This window comes from Megalobrama amblycephala, linkage group LG18 (genome assembly GCF_018812025.1).
Source record: "Megalobrama amblycephala isolate DHTTF-2021 linkage group LG18, ASM1881202v1, whole genome shotgun sequence".
NCBI classification, from domain to species: Eukaryota; Metazoa; Chordata; class Actinopteri; order Cypriniformes; family Xenocyprididae; genus Megalobrama; species Megalobrama amblycephala.
In genome coordinates this window covers 20,152,216-20,174,274 of record NC_063061.1, presented here as the reverse complement: position 1 = coordinate 20,174,274, position 22,059 = coordinate 20,152,216, and the positions used below count along the sequence as shown (strand labels likewise).

Below are 22,059 nucleotides of genomic sequence, written 5' to 3'. Positions count from 1 at the left end.
ATAACATAAAGATCACGTCCAACATATGTTATGATTTTCTGTTTATACCTAAATCAGCAAGGACTTTTCTCCATCTCTTCCATTCTAATTTTCACTGCTTGCCCTCCACCGGTGTTTCGCGCATCACCAGAACCACGTGATTGCAGGAAAGAAATTATGTTGGTCCCACTATATATTGGGTGTCTTTAACTACTATGTACTGTACTAACATTTAAATTAATCATTTGATACTATGCACTGTGTACATACATGTTTTTACATTGTACTTTTTTACATTGTACATACATATTTTTAAAAATACCTGAATGTAAATACAGCTGTAATTAATCTCTGTAATTACATATAATTACTCTTTTGTCCCTTCCCTTACACCTTATCCCACCCTTAAACCTACCCACATGTAACCTTACCTGTATCCAGTGTTTACAATAGCAGCAAAAGTGTTTTGCAACACAATAAGTACATTGTACTTATTTTTTATGCAAGTACATAGTAGTTAAGGACACCTAATATAAAGTGTGACCAATATTTATTTTATTTTTCCTTAATGCCATATTGCCTATATTCGCATTGTGAGCTACTTGCTTTTCTACTCACAGACTCTCTGTTTTATCAAGGCCCATAATCTGTCAATTTGGGCTGTTTTGGAAGCAAGAAGTAATTACAGGGATTAAGACGACTGGGATAATTGGATTAGACACACATACACACACTCTCTCACATGTATGCCACACAATGTTGGGCATTAGCTAAGTAGCAATGCCACTAACCTAACTACATTTTCTGCAGCATGACATTAGTTCAGCTGTTTTCAAAATACAGGTAGTGTTGTTTTTCCAGTAACCAGATACAGGCTGCAGTTGTGGTGTATTTTAGTTTTATTAGTTGTATTATTAATATACATTTAGCTATTTAACTATGATGCTGGGTTCATAATTTCAATTGTTAATTCAAATACTTGGACAGTAGCAAATGTTCTTTTGCTGTGGTTTGCTTTGAGACAGATATTTTTAAAATCAATCTATGAATCAATGTTTTATGTTATTTTGTGGCCTGCTGACCTGCTGTATTTGATGAGCTGACATTGTTACAAGCAAAATTAATCATTAAGTAAATCAGGTAAAGCTTTGTCCATCTTACAAAAGAACGTCATAACAGCTGTTAGTGAAGATAATGAAGATAGAAAACGATCAGGCTGAGGGCAGATGATTAAAGCTAGGGTTTGCCAAATATTCCTTCTTGAGCTGTAATTAGTGGTGTCAAGTGGATCTATGCATTTAGAGAAGAGGGGATATATAGAGTGCGAGAGTGGCGGGAACCCAGGATTGTGTTTTCACATGAAGATCAGGCCTGTAATGTGCACACATTTCTCACTGTAGCCAAACACTCATGAAGCTTATGTAATATGTATCAGGGATATCATTCAATTGAAAATTAAGATAATTCAACGACATTAAATTATTTTGACAGAGAAGTAAAATGATTGTTTTCCAGATATTTGTTATTGTTAAAATTGTTATATATTTGATAAAAACCGGATTTGGTTTTATTTACATGAAAACCTTTAAGATTTCAAAAAAAAAATCCAATTATGAAGTAAATGTTTCTTTAAACTCTGTCATAATATTTTTGTGAATGTATTTGCATTTTTGTGTTCAGTCCTGAAAAGAACAAAGACCAGAAAGGGTAGAAACGATCTCATCAGTGCTGAAGAAGGAGAGGAACATTTCACAGACATCTCCTCTGTCGGTAAGACCTTTGACCTTCAGAAACTCTATATCACTTACTGTGATGCATGACCCTTTTTGTCTAAGCCAAATGCTATTTTTTACATAGCCTGCATTATTTTTTTTCTCCAATATAGCATTAGAATAGTCCCCCTGTGGTGAAAATCAAGTTTTTAATGTTGTTTATATGTCTATGTGGTGTTTTTAATATGCTTTAAGACAAACCATGTCCATAACCACATTATTAGCTGTTTGATAACGTAGTCAAGCAAAAGGCTAATCATATTAATTACCGTTATGTGTCCAGTCTTATAAAGAGCGATACCATTGTGCAGCGTTTACCTCAGTAAGTTGACAGAGTGGATCTCTGAACTTGTGCGAGCGAGTGGAGGTGGAGCTAATTAGCATATTCATGGATACGTGTATACTAAATGAAGCAAGGGTGTAGAGTTACATTCAAGCTATTTTAAGGCATGAAGAAATTTTTTCACAGGAAAAAATGTTTAAATATGTCATTTTGGTGATCAAAGATGAGTTTTAAGGGATAGAATTATTGACTACAGGGGGACTTTAATAGCCAGCAAAAAGTGAAGAAATCACTTCCCTTGGTAAATAGTAAACTGAAACCTCTACAGAGTTTCTCAGATTAGCTTGAATGTGACCATTAGTTGAAGTGGGTGAAATGGAGAAGGGAGCGCAGGATCAGGTGACTGCTGCTGTGCATTAGTACTGCCGTTGTAACCCTTAAAATCATTCAAGCTTGAGTAGATGTTCTCTTCTGTTTGAGATTTAAACACTTAAGTGTCTCAGCCTAACACTAAAATGAATAGGAAATCCAATGCCACTGATCTCAACAAAATGCCGTTTATATTCTCGTCTGTATTATTGATAGTTTCATTAAAGATGAATTTACAGTAGTAGCTCTGTGATCAGAGTTTAAGTATCTTCCCTTAATGTGTTTTCGAATGTCTTTTTCATCTATCTAGCACCACCTGGATCACCTTTCGCCCGAGCTAGCCTGAAGAGCAGTAAGAACGATAGTTCCTCATACTTCCGTCGAAAGGAAAAGAGGATACGCTTTTTCATCCGGCGGATGGTGAAGGCACAAAGTTTCTACTGGATCGTTCTCTGCTTGGTGGGATTGAACACGATGTGTGTGGCTATGGTCCATTACGACCAGCCTGAGGGGCTCACCAAGGCCCTGTGTAAGAGTGGTTACTTTCTGTTCACTAGCAAATACAATTGGACTGTGTCAAAACACATGTGACTTGACAAAACACAAAAATGACTTGATCATTTTCATTCATTTCAATGAAGCAGCTTGTTTCAGTGAATCAATTCAAAACTAGGATTCTTTACTTAATGTCTGTTGCATTTTTCATATATTCAGTGTTATTTATATATTATTATTTTGAATTAGCTTTTATTTCCATATTTCTATATTTGATTTTCATTTTAGTTTGTTTTATTAATTTCATGTTTTTGTCAATCGTATTAGTTTTTTATATATATTACTATTTACTTTTAATTTATTTTTATTTCAGTTTTAGTTTTTTTAATTGTAATACTTCAACTTAAACATATTTATTTCAGTTAGTTGCCAAAGCAACATTTCAATTTTTTTTTAAATTTGTTCAATTTATTCACACCATCGTTTCGGTATTCGGTATTCGGTACCATCGGTACCTTATTTCAATTACCAAAACTATAATAGTTTTAGTTGTACTGTAGGTAAAACGATTATATAATAACAACACTGCATATATAAAAATGTTTTAGTAGAAAAATGTTTATTATTGTGTATTGCGAAATTACAATAAAATAAAAAATGAATTAAATAGTTAAATTATAATAAAATTTAATTACATTATTTTTACTATATTTTTGTTATATGATTGATCATCTGATTGAAACAAGTCAATTTAACAACATAAATAAATATTGAGATATAAATACATTTCAATAAATTTAATTTGTTTAATTGAAATGTTTTTAATAAAAGTATATATTAAAGATTGTCAAAAGGCTGAAAATGTTGATATATTACTTCTTTCAGCTATGTTGCCCAGCTCTACCTTGTAATAGCATTAGTTTTGAAGGTTTGTGAGGGAAAAGCTTGGGTGTTGAAGGATAACCTAATCTCTCCTTTCATTTCTACGGGCTGCTAGACCTGGCAGAGTTTGTATTCCTGGGTCTGTTTCTGACAGAGATGACTCTGAAGATGTACGGCCTGGGGCCCAGAAACTACTTTCACTCCTCGTTCAACTGTTTTGACTTTGGGGTGAGTCACAGCGCACATGATTCAGACGAGCCTGTGAGGCTGCATTCAGTCAGTCATTATCAGCCATTGTGATACTTATGTCCATGCTGGATTGCCACAGGAGTTCAGGGGTTGTGGTTGAGCCATTTTACTCACATTTACTCCAACTGTTCATTTTCCATTATATTTTATTTGTTTTCTAGTAAATCAAGCTATTTTAATAATTGCCATCTGCTCACTTAGATGAGATGCTACATAAAATGAACCCATATAACTAAAAGAGTCTTAATTTATATTCTCAGGTAATTGTGGGGAGTATATTTGAGGTGGTGTGGGCAGCAATCCAGCCTGGTGCGTCTTTTGGGATCAGTGTTCTGAGAGCCCTGCGCCTGCTCCGTATCTTTAAAGTAACCAAGTAAGTAGATGAATGTGTGTGTATGTGTATATATATATATATATATATATATATATATATATATATATATATATATATATATATATATATATACGCACACACACACACACACATATTACACACATACTGTATATATACATACATACACATAATAAATCAGCTTTGCCACTTCTATCACAATCTAACAAACCCTTTGCACAGTTATTGGATCATTATTTTTTATTTATTTTATTATTTTTATTTTATATATTTTACACTCTGAGTCTAGCTTTTCTTAAAGGTGCCCTAGATTCAAAATTTGAATTTACCTCGACATAGTTGAATAACAAGAGTTCAGTACATGGAAAAGACATACAGTGAGTCTCAAACTCCATTGTTTCCTCTTTCTTATATAAATCTCATTTGTTTAAAAGACCTCTAAAGAACAGGCGAATCTCAACATAACACCGACTGTTACGTAACAATATTTGCATATGCCAGCCCATGTTCCCAACATTATGAAAGGCATTGGGCAGAACGTCTGGATGTGCACAGCTGAATCATCAGACTAGGTAAGCAAGCAAGGACAATAGCAAAAAATGGCAGATGGAGCAATAATAACTGACATGATTCATGATAACATGATATTTTTAGTGATATTTGTAAATTGTCTTTCTAAATGTTTCGTTAGCATGTTGCTAATGTACTGTTAAATGTGGTTAAAGTTACCATCGTTTCTTACTGTATTCACGGAGACAAGAGCCGTCGCTATTTTCATTTTTAAACACTTGCAGTCTGTATAATGCATAAACACAACTTCATTCTTTATAAATCTCTCCAACAGTGTAGCATTAGCCGTTAGCCACGGAGCATAGCCTCAAACTCATTCAGAATCAATGTAAACATCAAAATAAACACTGTACTTACGCGATTAGACATGCTGCATGACGAACACTTTGTAAAGATCCATTTTGAGGGTTATATTAGCTGTTTGCTTTTTTTATGTTGTTTAAGGCAAGCACGAGCTCCGTGGGCGTGGAGCACGAGAATTAAAGGGCCGCACACCCTGAATCGGCTCATTTCTAATTATGCCCCAAAATAGGCAGTTAAAAAAATTAATTTAAAAAAATCTATGGGGTATTTTGAGCTGAAACTTCACAGACACATTCAGGGGACACCTTAGACTTATATTACATCTTTTAAAAAAAAGTTCTAGGGCACCTTTAAAGTGATCAGAGCCACTTCTATATGTTGTGGTCTGTATGTTAATTTTCTCACTTTCTTTCTCTTTGCAGATATTGGAACTCTTTGCGGAATCTGGTGGTTTCACTGTTAAACTCCATGAAGTCCATCATCAGCTTGCTCTTCCTTCTCTTCCTCTTCATCGTGGTGTTTGCTCTGCTAGGAATGCAGCTTTTCGGGGGCCAGTAAGTGATCTAAGAAAGAAATTTTATATGTTCTGTTGGGGGAAAAAAAATACTTATTCCTCATCTTGTCCAATATTCTCCACCAAACAATGTGCACATTTAAATATATATAGACAACCCTCATGCACTTTTTTAATTAGTTAAAGGTATGTTCACACTTGCCAGGTTTGGTTCGAACCTGGAACTACTCCAGGGCTCCAAATCAACCTCAGACCCAAGAGGATTAAAGCGATTGCTCTGTTATTGTGGTTCATTTGATTAGGTGTGAACTCTGCCATCCGAACTCTGGTGTGTACCGCTTCCAAACAAACTCTTGTGCAGTTCGACTGAAATATAAATGAACCAAAAACACCCTAAAAAGGACAGAATGCTGAGGCATACCTGTTTTTTTCTCATCATAGGAGCTAAGTTGCCCATTACAGTTCACCGTAAGAAACACTGTCTCCTTGCAGCAGAACTTTGTTTGTGTGCAACGGAGCAATTCCTGCTGCAGTTCTGACTCCTTTATACACTCAATCTGGTCAAAATACCATCATATGTACTCGCATACAAACAGCGCATTTAGCCCAGTACACAGCATTGTTTTGGATGTCCGTTAGTTCTGCACAAAATATGTTTTTTTTTTTTTTCTTCTTCTATGTTTGGGTTCTGTGTTAAAAATGACAGAGTGAATGCGAAGCGAATCAGGACTAAATGTATTTTCTTTTTTGGTCCGGACCAGAAGAACCAAAAGAACCGAACTACAAGTGTGAACACACCCTAATAGGCACAACCGTTTAAAACATAACTAGAATCAAAAATTGACTGTGTTAGCCTATAGAAGATTCTGTAAAGATGCTGGAATTGCAAGTCTGCATGCAACCTTATGCCTTATGACAACAGCAGGCTTACCATGAAGCTCTATTAGAAGTTTCTGTAACATCGCTGTGGCATCTGCTTCAGACCAGTTTTCTGGAGCTGATCTAAAGCCTGACAGCATGTTTGATGTGTCTTCTGTTGGGCTGAGATCAGCCCTAGGCTCCATCTGCTGGGGTTCGGCTGCCTTATACATGAACAAAACCGGTCACAACATGTGCTTAATTGTGCAATCTCATTTATGTAATGGGCTTGTAAAAAACATGTCCTGCTGTCGAGTGCAGTTTTGGTAATACATTTTAGTAGTCAGTCTTAAGTTTGAGCTGTTGTTGAGCAGAGAAGCTCTGGAGAGATTTGAATTTTCTTCAGTCTTTCTGGACACTGTCTGCATCCTAAATATCATACTCTCACAGAATGTAATCCCAACATTCTACATTCATCATGTTGTTACTGTCATGTGACCTACCAGCATCAGTTGCATTACTTCACCACCATTCACAGATCCTCTCCTGTGGGCTCATGGGAGAGTAAAGTACCCACTGGATGCACACTTCAGAATTTTGCAAGAAGTAATAGGTATTCCGGGTACTTTTTGCCTACTGTTTTATGAATAATGGACATATAATATTACTCTTTTCACATAGCCACTAATTGGACTGTTGTAGCATTTGTATTTGTTTGAATTTTAAAAGAAGAATTTTATTTTATTTATTTTATTTATTTATTTTTTATTATTTAAAATTTTTATCTATCTATCTATCTATCTATCTATCTATCTATCTGTCTGTCTGTCTGTCTGTCTGTCTGTCTGTCTGTCTGTCTGTCCGTCCGTCCGTCCGTCCGTCCGTCTATTGTTCTATCATTCTTTCATTCAGTCTGTCTATCTAGCGTTCTGTCATTCAATTACTCTGAATTACTCTTTACTATATAATCTATCACCTATCACAGTACTTTTTTCAAAATGTATGTACATTTTTGTTAAATTAGCCTTAATTATAGATTTTACATGTTTTTTCAATAGAAATTAATTAATTAATTAATTTAGCTTCTATTGCCATCTTGTCTCAATTAAATTTAACAAGTGCATTTTCTGTCAGAATTTCAGTCCATCCATCCATCATCCGCTCCCATCGTTTCTATAATTCCTCTGCCCTTGTGCCAAATCTTGTGAGCAGAGGGAGTGATACAGCATGCCAACAGGGATTTAGATCTCTACGCTCAAAGAATTACTGAGCTGATTATGCTGTGTGTCTGCTTGCTTTAACGAAAGGCACCCCGCTGACGGCAAGCTTGATGAATGAAAGCTTTAGTCATGCCCTTCAACTTTCTCTCCCTCTTTAGAGGCATTGCGCTGCACATAACTTTTATTTTATTTTATTTTATTTTATTTTATTTTATTTTATTTTATTTTATTTTATTTTATTTTATTTTATTTTATTTTATTTTCCAGCCAAACCTTGATTGCTTGAGCACAACGAATCATTGTCAGTTTTTAAAGGGAACCCCTGGTATTAAGACTTGTATGGCTTAATATAACATAAATGATGTCTCTTACTGAAATACAGGTGCTGGTCATATAATTAGAGTATCATCAAAAAGTTGATTTATTTCACTAATTCCATTCAAAAAGTGAAACTTGTATATTATATTCATTCATTACACACAGACTGATATATTTCAAATGTTTATTTCTTTTAATTTTGATGATTATAACTGACAACTAAGGAAAATCCCAAATTCAGTATCTCAGAAAATTAGAATATTACTTAAGACCAATACAAAGAAAGGATTTTTAGAAATCTTGGCCAACTGAAAAGTATGAGCATGTACAGCACTCAATACTTAGTTGGGGCTCCTTTTGCCTGAATTACTGCAGCAATGCGACGTGGCATGGAGTCAATCAGTCTGTGGCACTGCTCAGGTGTTATGTCAATGCTCTTCTGCATTGTTCGGTCTGTCATATCGCATCTTCCTCTTCACAATACCCCATAGATTTTCTATGGGGTTAAGGTCAAGCGAGTTTGCTTGCCAATTAAAAACAGGGATACCATGGTCCTTAAACCAGGTACTGGTAGCTTTGGCACTGTGTGCAGGTGCTAAGTCCTGTTGGAAAATGAAATCTGCATCTCCATAAAGTTGGTCAGCAGCAGGAAGCATGAAGTGCTCTAAAACTTCCTGGTATACAGCTGCATTGACCTTGGACCTCAGAAAACACAGTGGACCATCACCAGCAGATGATATGGCACCCCAAACCATCACTGACTGTGGAAACTTTACACTGGACCTCAAGCAACGTGGATTGTGTGCCTCTCCTCTCTTCCTCCAGACTCTGGGACCCTGATTTCCAAAGGAAATGCAAAATTTACTTTCATCAGAGAACATAACTTTGGACCACTCAGCAGCAGTCCAGTCCTTTTTGTCTTTAGACGCTTCTGACGCTGTCTGTTGTTCAAGAGTGGCTTGACACAAGGAATGCGACAGCTGAAACCCATGTCTTGCATACGTCTGTGCGTAGTGGTTCTTGAAGCACTGACTCCAGCTGCAGTCCACTCTTGTGAATCTCCCCCACATTTTTGAATGGGTTTTGTTTCACAATCCTCTCCAGGGTGCGGTTATCCCTATTGCTTGTACACTTTTTTTCTACCACATCTTTTCCTTCCCTTCGCATCTCTATTAATGTGCTTGGACACAGAGCTCTGTGAACAGCCAGCCTCTTTTGCAATTACCTTTTGTGTCTTGCCCTCCTTGTGCAGGGTATCGATGGTTGTCTTTTGGACAACTGTCAAGTCAGCAGTCTTCCCCATGATTGTGTAGCCTACAGAACTAGACTGAGAGACCATTTAAAGGCCTTTGCAGGTGTTTTGAGTTAATTAGCTGATTAGAGTGTGGCACCAGGTGTCTTCAATATTGAACCTTTTCACAATATTCTAATTTTCTGAGATACTGAATTTGGGATTTTCCTTAGTTGTCAATTATAATCATCAAAATTAAAAGAAATAAATATTTGAAATATATCAGTCTGTGTGTAATGAATGAATATAATATACAAGTTTCACATTTTATTTTAATTAGTGAAATAAATAAACTTTTTGATGATATTCTAATTATATGACCAGCACCTGTATGTTGTAGAAAACCCATGAAAGATGTACGTTATTTAAAAAATCCATGACATATTTGGACAATGGGGGGCGCCATTTTGTTTAGGTGCACAGTGCATTCTACGTCGATGACGTCACATGGTTGCACTTGGTGAGCTACCGATGCTACCCTGTATTCACAGCTCGGAATATAATATACGATGCCACATTGTGCAGCGTTTGGTTGTACTTTTCAGTCGATGGGCAACAAGAGTCTTCACTGCTTTACTAGCAGTAAGAGGAGAAAAGAAAGGGAAGTTTCAAAGAATGTGGACAAATAAAACTTCCTAAAGACCCGCGTCTTTGTTCTCTTCACTTTATCCCTAATGCCTTTGAGGCTTTTAGTAGACCACAGCTACTGAAAGAGCTTACAGTTAGCAATGGATATAAGCGTAGGCTTTAACCAAATGCCGTGCCTGTTGTGGAGACTGACGAGGGCAGCCCATAACACATCTTGATTGAGACAGACTGCCTCAAAACTCGTGTGCGCTGTGATGCACAAGATATCTGTGATCGTATAAAACAGTAGCATCTACTCGGCACGTTTAACTGTGTGTATGCATTCAGGTGACATATAAGATGATTTTTACACGTCAATCATACAACAGTAGTTTGAATAGCCACAGAGACATTGCACGGCTTCGATGTTTTCATTCTCACTAATTTTACTCTCTGGCTCAAATCGAAAAGGCTGATCGTGTTTTAAAAGGAACCCCACGGTTATTAAGACTTGTATGCTTTACTAGATTACCGTTGCACTAAAACATACAGATGAAAACGTATCAAAGGCATCAGGGCTAAATTGGAGAGAGCAAAGACACGGTTCTTTAGGAAGTTTTATTTGCCACATTCATCACAACTTCCCATTCTTTTCTCCTCTTATCGCTAGTAAAGCAGTGAAGACTTACTCTTCTCTTGTGGCCCATCGACTGAAAATTGGCATTGTGTCATATTATATTCTGAGTTGTGTTGTGGTAAAAATAGCAACAGGGCAGCATCAGTAGCTCACCGAGTGCAACCATTTGACGTCATCGACGTAGAAAGCACTGTGCACCTAAACAAAATGGCACCCCCCCATTGTCCAAATTTGGGTTTTCTACTACATATTTCAGTAAGAGATATTATTTACATTATATTAAGCCATACAAGTCTTAATACCAGAGGTTCCCTTTAAACAATGATCCAATCAGATGAATATGAACATCTCTGTCTAGCTGTTTTTAACGCAAGAACGCGTCCTGTGTGAATGCCCGTTAGTCATCACAGCCAGACTGTGTCTAAAGGAAGAAATGCATATTTAAGAGTCATATGGGAAATCGTACCCATGAGTCACTCTGCCTTTCCAAATAAAGCTCACATGCACTAGTAGAACTATTTTTAATTTGACACATACAGCATTTATGATCTTCATTCATGATGATGTGTTCTGATAGGTGGTCGTCTTGTGCATGTTGTGACGTCAGTATATGTGCACATCTCCCATTGGCTGTGATGTAATCAGGGTTTAAAGCCTGCAGGGTCTGATCGTATTAACTCACCTGGCTGTGTTTGTTGACTTTGTTTCTGAGGTCTTGTCAAATGCCCCTAGAGTTTGTTAAATAGCTGTCATGCAGATTACCAGAGAAAGCGCTGGAGATTTGGAAGGGATTGCAGAGTACAAGCATAAACATTTCAGTGGTTTGAAGAGACTTTCTAATTTAGTCTTTGCTCAGTGAGTTTCTTGACCCTGTCTGTGCTTGTTAAAAAGCTCAGAGTGAAGTGGTTGTTTAATTCTTTGTGTTTCGGAGAAATATGTCTGTGGATGATACAACCGACTTGGATTAGTTTTCAGTTGCTTATGCAAATCAGACTGAGATGAAGTATTTGAGATTTCCCCTTCAGCAGAACATCCTGTCAAATGAGCCCCTGTCGACGTTTTCATCCTGTTTTCTGTCTAATTTAGTTTTGAGGCCCCTTAGGGCCCTGAAACAAAGCTTGCTCAGGTTTGTTCTATGAAGAAAGTAAGTGTTTGCATGTGTAGGTATGAAATACAAAACCCTTAAATGCTTCCCCAGCAATTATAAATCTGTCTTTCATTCTTTTAGTCACTTTTGCATTTGCAATTCCATGTAATCAAGCATATTCTAAGCTTATACAAGTGAACAGCATTTTGTTTTGTGCATCTACTACAGCTTCTGTTGAAAACCTCTTTGTGTTTACAATGTAAAGCTAATGCACACATCCCACGACAAGCCAGGACTGAATTATCTATCCCTTCCACAATAATTCTCTGTTGTGAAAGCAAGCGTGCTTTGAATCTCCTTTGTGAATGGATGAGTCACTGTTGTGTTCTTGTGTTTCCCTTGAAGGCCAGACTCTTAAAGGCGATTTGGAGAGAGTTAAAGATGGAAGGGATGAAAGAGAACTTTAAAATCTAAAAATAAAATGCTAGAATAAGGAAGAGAATGGTATGGATAAATCACAAAAGAGATCCTCCAGTTCATTTTATCCGAGACTGGGGCACATATGTCTTGCCTTACATGCATGAAGTGGTGAATTTGAGTCTCTCTTGACTGACAATTTTTTAAACATTAAAATTGCATCTGTTTGTCAGTATTTCAGAAATGGTGGCATATTTGGCAAAATTTTATTGGCACTATGTGCAAACAGCGATAGATGCTAAATAGCATATTTTCTTAGCAATAGATGCTATTTACACTAAAATAGAGATATATTCTATTTACACCAAGTGACAATCAATAGCATCATTTTCTTAGCGATATGCTATTTAGATTAATGGGCCGTTTACACGACATCGTTTTCAACTAAAAACTGAAAACTCTTTATGCGTTTTGGCCATTCATTTACACAACAATGGCGTTTTGGTGGCCTGAAAATGCAAACTTTCAAAGTGCAAGATTTTAAAACGATCTACAAAAACGTGTATCTGTGAAAACGATTACGTCATGCACATGTGCATTGCATGTTCAGTCTATAGTGTTTCATCGCCATCTAATGGCCTGCCAGCAGAGTACAACGTGTTTAGTCATTTTCACGGATTCGTATGAATGGGGATCATTTTGACAATGGTTTCGTTTGTACGTGGAAAACTCAAAGGAAAAGCTTTTCCGTTTTAACCATATCGTTGTCGTGTAAACATACCCTAAGTGAACATAGCAATATGTTCTGTTTACATTGTATAAAAGTAGCAGTTCTTTGCAATAAGTGCAAATAGTTGTTAGATGCTATTTATACTTATAAATAGTGGCAGATACTATTTGCACCTCAGTATTGTTGTAGATTAACAAGATGCAATAATTACAGAGTTTAAACAATTATATTTATTAAAATTATTAAATGGATGCCACCTTATTGGGACAATAAAGCCCTCCCTACACCTACCCCTAAACATACCCAATAAATACTTTATTGTTAAACACACGTTAGGCACTTTATTTCCACTTTTCAAATATTTTTATTGAAAATAAATACCTTTCCGATCTGATTTGTGATGGGAAAATGGAGAATGGATTAACTCTTTTTTTTAATCTTGTGTGGCACAACTAGATATTGGTGGGCGGAGTTACTGTAAACAGCCTTTGCCAACAAGACAGGCTTACACTTAGTGTAAATAGACACTCTGAATTTTATTTGACTTCACAAGAAGGTTGTATGGGATTTGAGATGAAAGATTAGAGTCTCTGTGAGGACAGTTTTAGGGTTTAAACAATCTCTGTACGTTTTCATTCAGAGGGTGAATAAAAAAATAAAGCTAAAAACAAGCCATATCTCATTTGAGTACAACTTCTTCACAACTTATTCTGATTGTTCCTTTAAGATTCAAGACAACAAACTACTGATAAGTGCCGTGCTCAAGAGTACAAATGATGATAAAACAAAATTTTGATCCTAGTAACTCAGTATCTTTATTTTGACAGCCCTGCAACTCTAAACCAAATTTAAGCAAACCAGAACTGACATCAAAATCTTCAGTGTACCTCTGAAGTCTTTTTACACCAAGTGGGCTGAAGCTCTCTCTCTCTTTCCATCTAGGTTTAATTTTGAAGATGAAACACCCACTACAAATTTTGACAGCTTCCCTGCAGCCATAATGACAGTATTCCAGGTATACTTTATTTTCATTTGGCCTTATGAATGTTTAATGTGTTTTTTTATGTATTAAACTATAAGACTGTTTGGTGTGCTTGACCTGTTTATGCCTCTTGCAGATTTTGACAGGAGAGGATTGGAATGCAGTGATGTATCATGGCATTGAGTCCCAGGGTGGCGTCCGGGGTGGAATGTTCTCCTCGGTCTACTTCATTGTTCTTACACTTTTTGGAAACTGTATCCTGCCCTACATCTGTTCAGATGTTTGAATATTCAGCATCTCAGTGTGTCCTAACCAGATACAATGCGATAAGATTTGATGTGACAAATCAATCAAAAAATCACAGCCAGTCAGAATGCGTTAGGGTTAGCGTGGGTTAGCTTGTCTAACCCTTTAATGCAAATCTAATGTATGTTGAATGAAATGCAAAATGAAATACAGACAATTCTCTAACCTGATAATAACCAGACACACTTCTCAATGTATTCTTGGCCATTGCTGTGGATAACCTCGCCAATGCACAGGAGCTGACAAAGGTAATCTGACCTTATTAAGGTTCCCTAGATCTGCATTTACTGTATGATAATATAATGCTTTGTTTTTGCTATTACGCATTTACACTAAACAACACCTGAACAGGTAGTAGGTTTCTTTTATCCTGCAATGTCCTTGAATTTAGGATGAAGAGGAACAAGAGGAGGCAGCGAAGAAGAGCATGGCTCTTCAGAAAGCCATGGAGGTGAAGGAGGTCAGCCCCATGTCTGCTGCCAACATCTCAATAGCAGCGTAAGTCACTTCCCCTTTTTTCTTGTTTCCTGTATTTCTTTCGTATCCAACTTTGCTCTATGAGACTTTTCCTTTTCCTATATCTGTTGTTTGTTACTTGTCTACGTTCTTTGTGATTGCTTGATCGTTTGTGTAGTCAATGTCAGTGGGACCCTGGCCTCCGCTTAAACCTGCTCTGTGTAGTCTGTTCTTCATAAGTGTGTTTATGGTGATATCTTGTATCAAAGCTATATTATTATGTTTTAATTAGATGTAGAGATAGTTGTTATGGTGCCATATGCTTTTTACATATGCAGATTTTTGCCTGAAAGCTTCTGCAAGGTAAATAAACCTAAAATGTGTGAGGTTTTTTTAGTTTAAGGAAATTAGGAGTGGAATTAGGGTGTTTCTTCAACTATGAGCACTTTTGGCCCCTTCACACTCTCATTCATTTATTTACAGTAATTTATCTATAAATTTTGGAAATTAAACATTTTTAGCAATAAAGGTTGACTCATTTGTCTTGCTAAGGTGTTTTGTGTATCCTAAGTACACAATATTTTCCTAATATTTTCAGATTGAAATTGAACTTGACTTCTTTATTTTCTTCATACTTCATTTCACACCCTTTGCTGACATTTGTGTCTTTTTTGTAAACAGGTACACTAACAGTTGATAACTGTATTAGTGGCAAAATTGTTGGTCGTGATGGAAATGAATCCACAATATAATTTGTGTAAAAGTTTATTATTTTCCTAGAATATAATTTCAAGAGGTTTGCTTATTTCAGTATTTGATTGGATTATCATAGGCATGATTGTCATTTAAAAATGCATAGTATAATCATTCTAAAAAATATACAATACTTTTTATATAATTAAGTATATTCCTTGTCAAACGTTCAAATCCACACAAATCAACCTATTCTATACAAGTGACGTTATTTGAAGAAACACTGAGTAATGCCAATCTCCAGTAGGTTTTTAGAAAAAATTAAACAGTCTCAATGGTTGTCTTGTGCTACTTTCATTTACATTTGTTTTCATGTGTGTAACCATTTTTTCTTGTCTGTTCACAGAGCACATGATATGAGTACTTTACAATTGTCACCTCAATATTTCTCAACAAAACTAATTATAATCCACATTTCATTTGAGCATGTCAAATCAAATTTACAAAACTGCCAACTGTACACTTCTGTAATGCAGCTTGTTTATTGTTAAGATCTTTAATTTGTTCTGAGTTGTTTTAAACACATGTATTGTTAGCTTTAAATTTTGGTGACACTGAAGTGGAGGGCCAGAATTTCAAACTGAGATGTTTTTTTTATTTTTTTATTTTTTAAATAATTTCATATCCATTTTACGAATTTTTAGAGTCTTCAAGCATTCTCCATGGCCACAGCCTGTACAGTGTTTAAAGTGTCCTTTACTGAAGTGTTACCAATGTTTGTGTCTTGTGTTTGAAACACACAGGGGCAGGTGGACAGACAGAGTGACATCACCCTGACTGCCATCTGCTCCCTCGGCACTTTTTTTCAGTTGAGTTTGTGTCTTATTCTTTTGTTTTGTTTTTTGTTTCGCATGTGCAGTTTTGTAAAGCAAAATCGAGATGCAATCTCTCGCAGGTCTTCAGTCTGCAGCGTTCACTCACCGTGAGTTGTGCTCTCACTTACAATACTCCTCCTCTCCTCTCCTCTCCTCTCCTCTCCTCTCCTCTCCTCTCCTCTCCTCTCCTCTCCTCTCCTCTCCTCTCCTCTCCTCTCCTCTCCTCTCCTCTCCTTAAATCTTTAATCCTCTCATTGTTTCTTCTCTCTGTCTTTATAGTCACCTCATCTCATTGATTTTGGGGGTGATTACAGCATCAATGTTTAGAAGTAAACAAATGCTTTCATACAGAATCTAATTAATCAACGCAACTTTGAATGTTGGCTTTACGGAGTGTTGTCTGAGATTAAGGGGGGAAATAGTTAAAACAATTTAGGCTTTATATAGTAAAGAGTAATTGAATGATAGAATGCTAGACAGACAGACCAACTGAATGAAAGAATGATAGATAGATAGAGAGATAGATAGACCTTTTGAACGATACATAGATAGATAGATAGATAGATAGATAAATAGATAGATAGATTGATAGATTGATAGATAGAGAGATAGACCTTTTGAACAATACATAGATAGATAGATAGATAGAGAGATAGAGAGATAGATAGACCTTTTGAACGATAGATAGATAGATAGATAGATAGATAGATAGATAGATAGATAGATAGATAGATAGATAGATAGATAGATAGACCTTTTGAATGATAGATAGATAGATAGATAGATAGATAGACCTTTTGAATGATAGATAGATAGATAGATAGATAGATAGATAGATAGATAGATAGATAGATAGATAGATAGATAGATAGATAGACCTTTTGAATGATAGATAGATAGACCTTTTGAATGATAGATAGATAGATAGATAGATAGATAGATAGATAGATAGATAGATAGATAGATAGATAGACCTTTTGAACGATAGATAGATAGACCTTTTGAACGATAGATAGATAGATAGATAGATAGATAGATAGATAGATAGATAGACTAACTGAATGACAGAACGATAGATAGATAGACCTTTTGAACGATAGATAGATAGACCTTTTGAACGATAGATAGATAGATAGATAGATAGATAGATAGATAGATAGATAGATAGATAGATAGATAGACCTTTTGAACGATAGATAGATAGACCTTTTGAACGATAGATAGATAGATAGATAGATAGATAGATAGATAGATAGATAGATAGACTAACTGAATGACAGAACGATAGATAGATAGATAGATAGATAGATAGATAGATAGATAGATAGACCTTTTGAACGATAGATAGATAGATAGATAGAACTTTTGAACGATAGATAGATAGACCTTTTGAACGATAGATAGATAGATAGATAGATAGATAGATAGATAGATAGATAGAACTTTTGAACGATAGATAGATAGATAGACCTTTTGAACGATAGATAGATAGATAGATAGATAGATAGATAGATAGATAGATAGATAGATAGATAGATCGATAGATAGAACTTTTGAACGATAGATAGATAGATAGATAGATAGATAGATAGATAGACCTTTTGAACGATAGATAGATAGATAGATAGATAGATAGATAGATAGAACTTTTGAACGATAGATAGATAGATAGATAGATAGATAGATAGATAGATAGACCTTTTGAACAATAGATAGATAGATGATAGACCTTTTGAATGATAGATAGATAGATTGATAGATAGATTGATAGATAGATAGATAGATAGATAGATAGATAGATGATAGACCTTTTGAATGATAGATAGACCTTTTGAACGATAGATAGATAGATAGATAGATAGATAGATAGATAGATAGATAGATAGATAGATAGATAGATAGATAGATAGATAGATAGATAGATAGATAGATAGATAGATAGATAGATATTTTTTATACTATTTGTGTTTGGTACATGGAGCTTGTTATTCCTCCTTGTTCTTAGATAGATGTATTATATATGTGAAGGCTCTGAGAGGCCTGCGACACTTTGATTTTATCCTTTTGATAGCAGATAACTTTTCCAATATGAATGAAGGCCAAGCTAAACAGAGCAGTCTGGGTGTGCTGTCTGCAAGCTTCACTGACTATTTGGATCAACTGGCTTTGTAGTCTGTGGGTTTGGGGTTTGTGTGTGTATGCTTGTGCATGCTAGGAATAGGAATGGGGCTTTTCACCAGTAAAACCTCACAATCATTCGGTGCATTGAAATTATATTGTCATCTACAGGTTTATGTTGTTTGTGTGAGAAAATTCCCATTTCTTGTTGTTCTTATTTATCTGTTTTTTCTTTCTCACCAGTTGTTCTTTCCTTCTCTCTTGACCTCTTTTCATATAATGTGATTGTTTGTCTTAAACATGTCTGTCATTTTTTTTGTGTTGTGCGACCCTGAATGTGTCTCTAAGGAGTTATTTCTACACTCCATGTCGTCGCTTTGTGAGGTATAGTGACACAGTTCAGGATGCTATTGTTATTTTTTTCCAACTTTAGTGATTTTTATAGCACATGCTATTAGCACATCATTAGGGCTTCTGAGTCCCTGTAGTCTTGTTATACTCTCTGTCTCTTCTTAACATTGGAACTGCATTTGATGTTGGACGTACAGTAAGTGAAATGCATGAGTCAAAGAGCATGAGGTACAGATTATACTGAAACTATATATATAAAAACATCTATGCCAACCACTGTTCCACTCGAATGCTTGAGGGCCAGATATTCTTAAAGGGGTAGCTCACCAAAAGTGAAAATCCTGTCTTCTACTCACTTTATGGAGTTTAAAACCTGTTTGAACACTTGAAATGTAGTGTGTGATTCATATGGATAACTTATTAACTCATGATGCTTTTGCATCCATTTAAAACTCCCGGTCTCACTCATTATAATAACACAGAAAAGAAAAGCCGATAAGACTAGCTTCTTTTGTGTTTCACAGACGGAATTAAGTCATACAGGTTTAAAACAACAAGAAGGTGAATATGTGACAGACTTGTAGTTTTTAGGTGAACTTTTCCTTTAAAGCTCCCATATCTCATAGAGTTTAGCATTTTTTTGTCATTATATCCCCTTGAAGTCCAGTTAAGCAGGCTGTTTGTCTACTGTACCTTTAAGTACTGCAAATTACCTGTTTTGATTAATACTATGGGAGTATTTGTTCATATTTTAAGTTGAATTTTATTTTTATACTTGGTTTTCATTTTAATTTAATTTTTTAAATGTGCATTTCATTGCATTGTTTTTGTTTAAATACTTCTATATATAGCTTTATTTTTATTTCACTTTTAGTTTTAATACTTTAGCTTATTTTAGTTTAAGTTTTTAAGATCTTCCTGTAACTTCAAGATTTTAAAATTAGGCCTACCTCTGTTTTGGTTGGCTAATCTCTTCACATGTAAAACTACAGTAGCAGTTATATATACTCTTATTTAGTCTTTAAAGTCCATGTAAAGCAATATTTAAATGTGTTCTGAGTTTGTCACATCATAGAAAAATGTTATTAGCCACCCAAACAAATTTGAATGATAAAAAATGCCATGTAAATAAAATAAGTTATTAAAATCTTGAAAAAATAAGCAGTATTCTCTGTTCTCAAACGCTGGGGGTGTGTCTGCTGTCTGTGCTGAAACCACGCCCACTCGCGGGAAACACACAGGGCAACTTACACTCATTAGTGGGCATGTACAGCCGACAATAGCACCAGATGACGGCGGTATGGGAGGATGAGGGCCAGGACCTCTTCTTGATATCACCGGTTTCACCAGCAGCCATATCACCCTGTAGCCCAAGACTGGTTGCCCACTGAAGCTAAGCAGGGCTGAGCCTGGTTAGTACCTGGATGGGAGACCTCCTGGGAAAACTAAGTTGCTGCTGGAAGAGGTGTTAGTGAGGCCAGCAGGGGGTGCTCACCCTGTGGTCTGTGTGGGTCCTAACACCCCAGTATAGTGATGGGGACACTATACTGACAAAAAGCACCGTCCTTCGGATGAGACGTTAAAACCGAGGTCCTGACTCTCTGTGGTCATTAAAAATCCCAGGATGTCCTTCGAAAAGAGTAGGGGTGTAACCCCGACATCCTGGCCAAACTTGCCCATTGGCCTCTGTCCATCATGGCCTCCTAATCATCCCTATACACTGATTGGCTTCATCACTCTGTCTCCTCTCTACCAATAAGCTGGTGTGTGGTGGGCGTACTGGCGCAATATGGCTGCCGTCGCATCATCCAGGTGGATGCTGCACATTGGTGGTGGTTGAGGAGATTCCCCCTTCAATATGTAAAGCGCTTTGAGTGCCCAGAAAAGCGCTATATAAATGTAAGGATTATTATTATTATTATTATTTCAGGAAATTTAAATGAGGAGACTGATCTGTTTTTTAAATAATCGCAAGGTAATATGCATTTACGTGATGAAGGCATAGCCAGCTAGCAAACTGTAAAAAAAGAATTGTTGAATTTACTTTAAAAAGCAGTGTCAAGTGGTTCCTAGCAACTATATTGAGTAATTGGTGCAAATAAAAATTTAGTTGTATGAACAAAATAAATTCAATAAAGCAGACAAAATTTCTTTGAGTAAATACAAATTATTTGAATTTGTCACTGTTACATAATATTTATATGTGCAGTTATTTAATAATGTTTATTACGTAAGGTGAACACATTTATTGACTTAATTTACCTTATTAAATGAACTATTTCCACTTCAAAATGCACTCAAAAAAATAACTAATTTTAACAAACTCAATTAAATTGACTTTAAACACTAATATAAACTAACAACATCTTTCCCTTTACTGAAAAACACATAAAATAACACTTTAATTCCTAAATTTGCTCTCCTAATGCAGTCCCTTGCAAAGCATGCTTGAAATGACGGATCCACTGCCCAGTTATGTCAACATTAATTTTTGCGTTTCACTCAGCATTGTTAAGTTGACTGAACAAACACATATTAAGTAAAGCTGACAATACTCATTTTTAGTAGAAACAACTCAGTTAAATTATGTTCATGTAGTTACATGAGTTTTTTAAGGAATGTGAACAAGGAAGCTTTGAGTGAAACAACAGTGAAAGTTAAAGGTGCAATATGTCATATTTTTTCATTAAAATATCCAAAAAGCACTAGGCTAGTGTTATATATTTTGTTCACTTGAGTACTTACAATATCCCAAATGTTCCCCAACTATTTGTAAATCTTGAGAAAATTGCAATTTTAATCAAAGCTCTGGGACATGTGAGGAGTCGTCTGTCAATTGCGTCATACCTGCGTTAACCCTCGGTCTTCCTCGGTTTCCGGCTTTATTTTGTAGAAACCATGGAAACACTAAAGACGCTTTAATATATTACACGTTTTAATAGACAAGGGAACAACTGTTTTGATATATTTATAGACAGAAAACTAATTGTTGTTATATAGCTCAACACGTATAGTCTTATTGTTAAAATCTAATTTTCTTGATTTTTTTGCGAGTACCGTGCTTTACCATGCCTCAGAGAAAAACACTATTTTGTGAAGTAGCTAACATAACATAATCAGATGCAGCTTTATTTTTAGTAACAGTAATACAGAATTTTCTCCATCATACAATACGTTTTAAAACGAATTGCATGCCATTTATCAACACAAGCCATCCAGCATTTAATATGATATTCTAAAATCGATCTATCTTACTGCAGTGTGTAACAAGTGTCTCACAGCAGCCGCCGAGCTAACGCACAGAGTAACGTTATAACATAATTTTCAACACACGCAAATGTATCTAATATGATAAACAGAGCTGCGTTACCTCATACTCATGACT

The 22,059-nt window shown here is 35.8% G+C and overlaps 1 protein-coding gene across 10 annotated transcripts in view; it reads left to right on the top strand.

Annotated features, from left to right (window-relative positions):
• The window catches only part of cacna1bb (calcium channel, voltage-dependent, N type, alpha 1B subunit, b), a 178,258-nt gene that overhangs the window by 101,701 nt on the left and 54,498 nt on the right, over positions 1 to 22,059 (top strand). For 6 of the 10 annotated variants that reach the window (XM_048166473.1, XM_048166479.1, XM_048166472.1 and 3 more), the window contains exons 11-20: positions 1,660 to 1,749; positions 2,714 to 2,932; positions 3,896 to 4,008; positions 4,290 to 4,402; positions 5,677 to 5,808; positions 13,836 to 13,908; positions 14,012 to 14,129; positions 14,362 to 14,429; positions 14,573 to 14,679; positions 16,250 to 16,312. In XM_048166473.1, coding sequence (XP_048022430.1) covers positions 1,660 to 1,749; positions 2,714 to 2,932; positions 3,896 to 4,008; positions 4,290 to 4,402; positions 5,677 to 5,808; positions 13,836 to 13,908; positions 14,012 to 14,129; positions 14,362 to 14,429; positions 14,573 to 14,679; positions 16,250 to 16,312 — 1,096 coding nt within the window. The remainder of the gene's footprint in view (positions 1 to 1,659; positions 1,750 to 2,713; positions 2,933 to 3,895; positions 4,009 to 4,289; positions 4,403 to 5,676; positions 5,809 to 13,835; positions 13,909 to 14,011; positions 14,130 to 14,361; positions 14,430 to 14,572; positions 14,680 to 16,249; positions 16,313 to 22,059) is intronic. The other 4 variants (XM_048166481.1, XM_048166478.1, XM_048166480.1 and 1 more) reach the window with 1 other exon arrangement.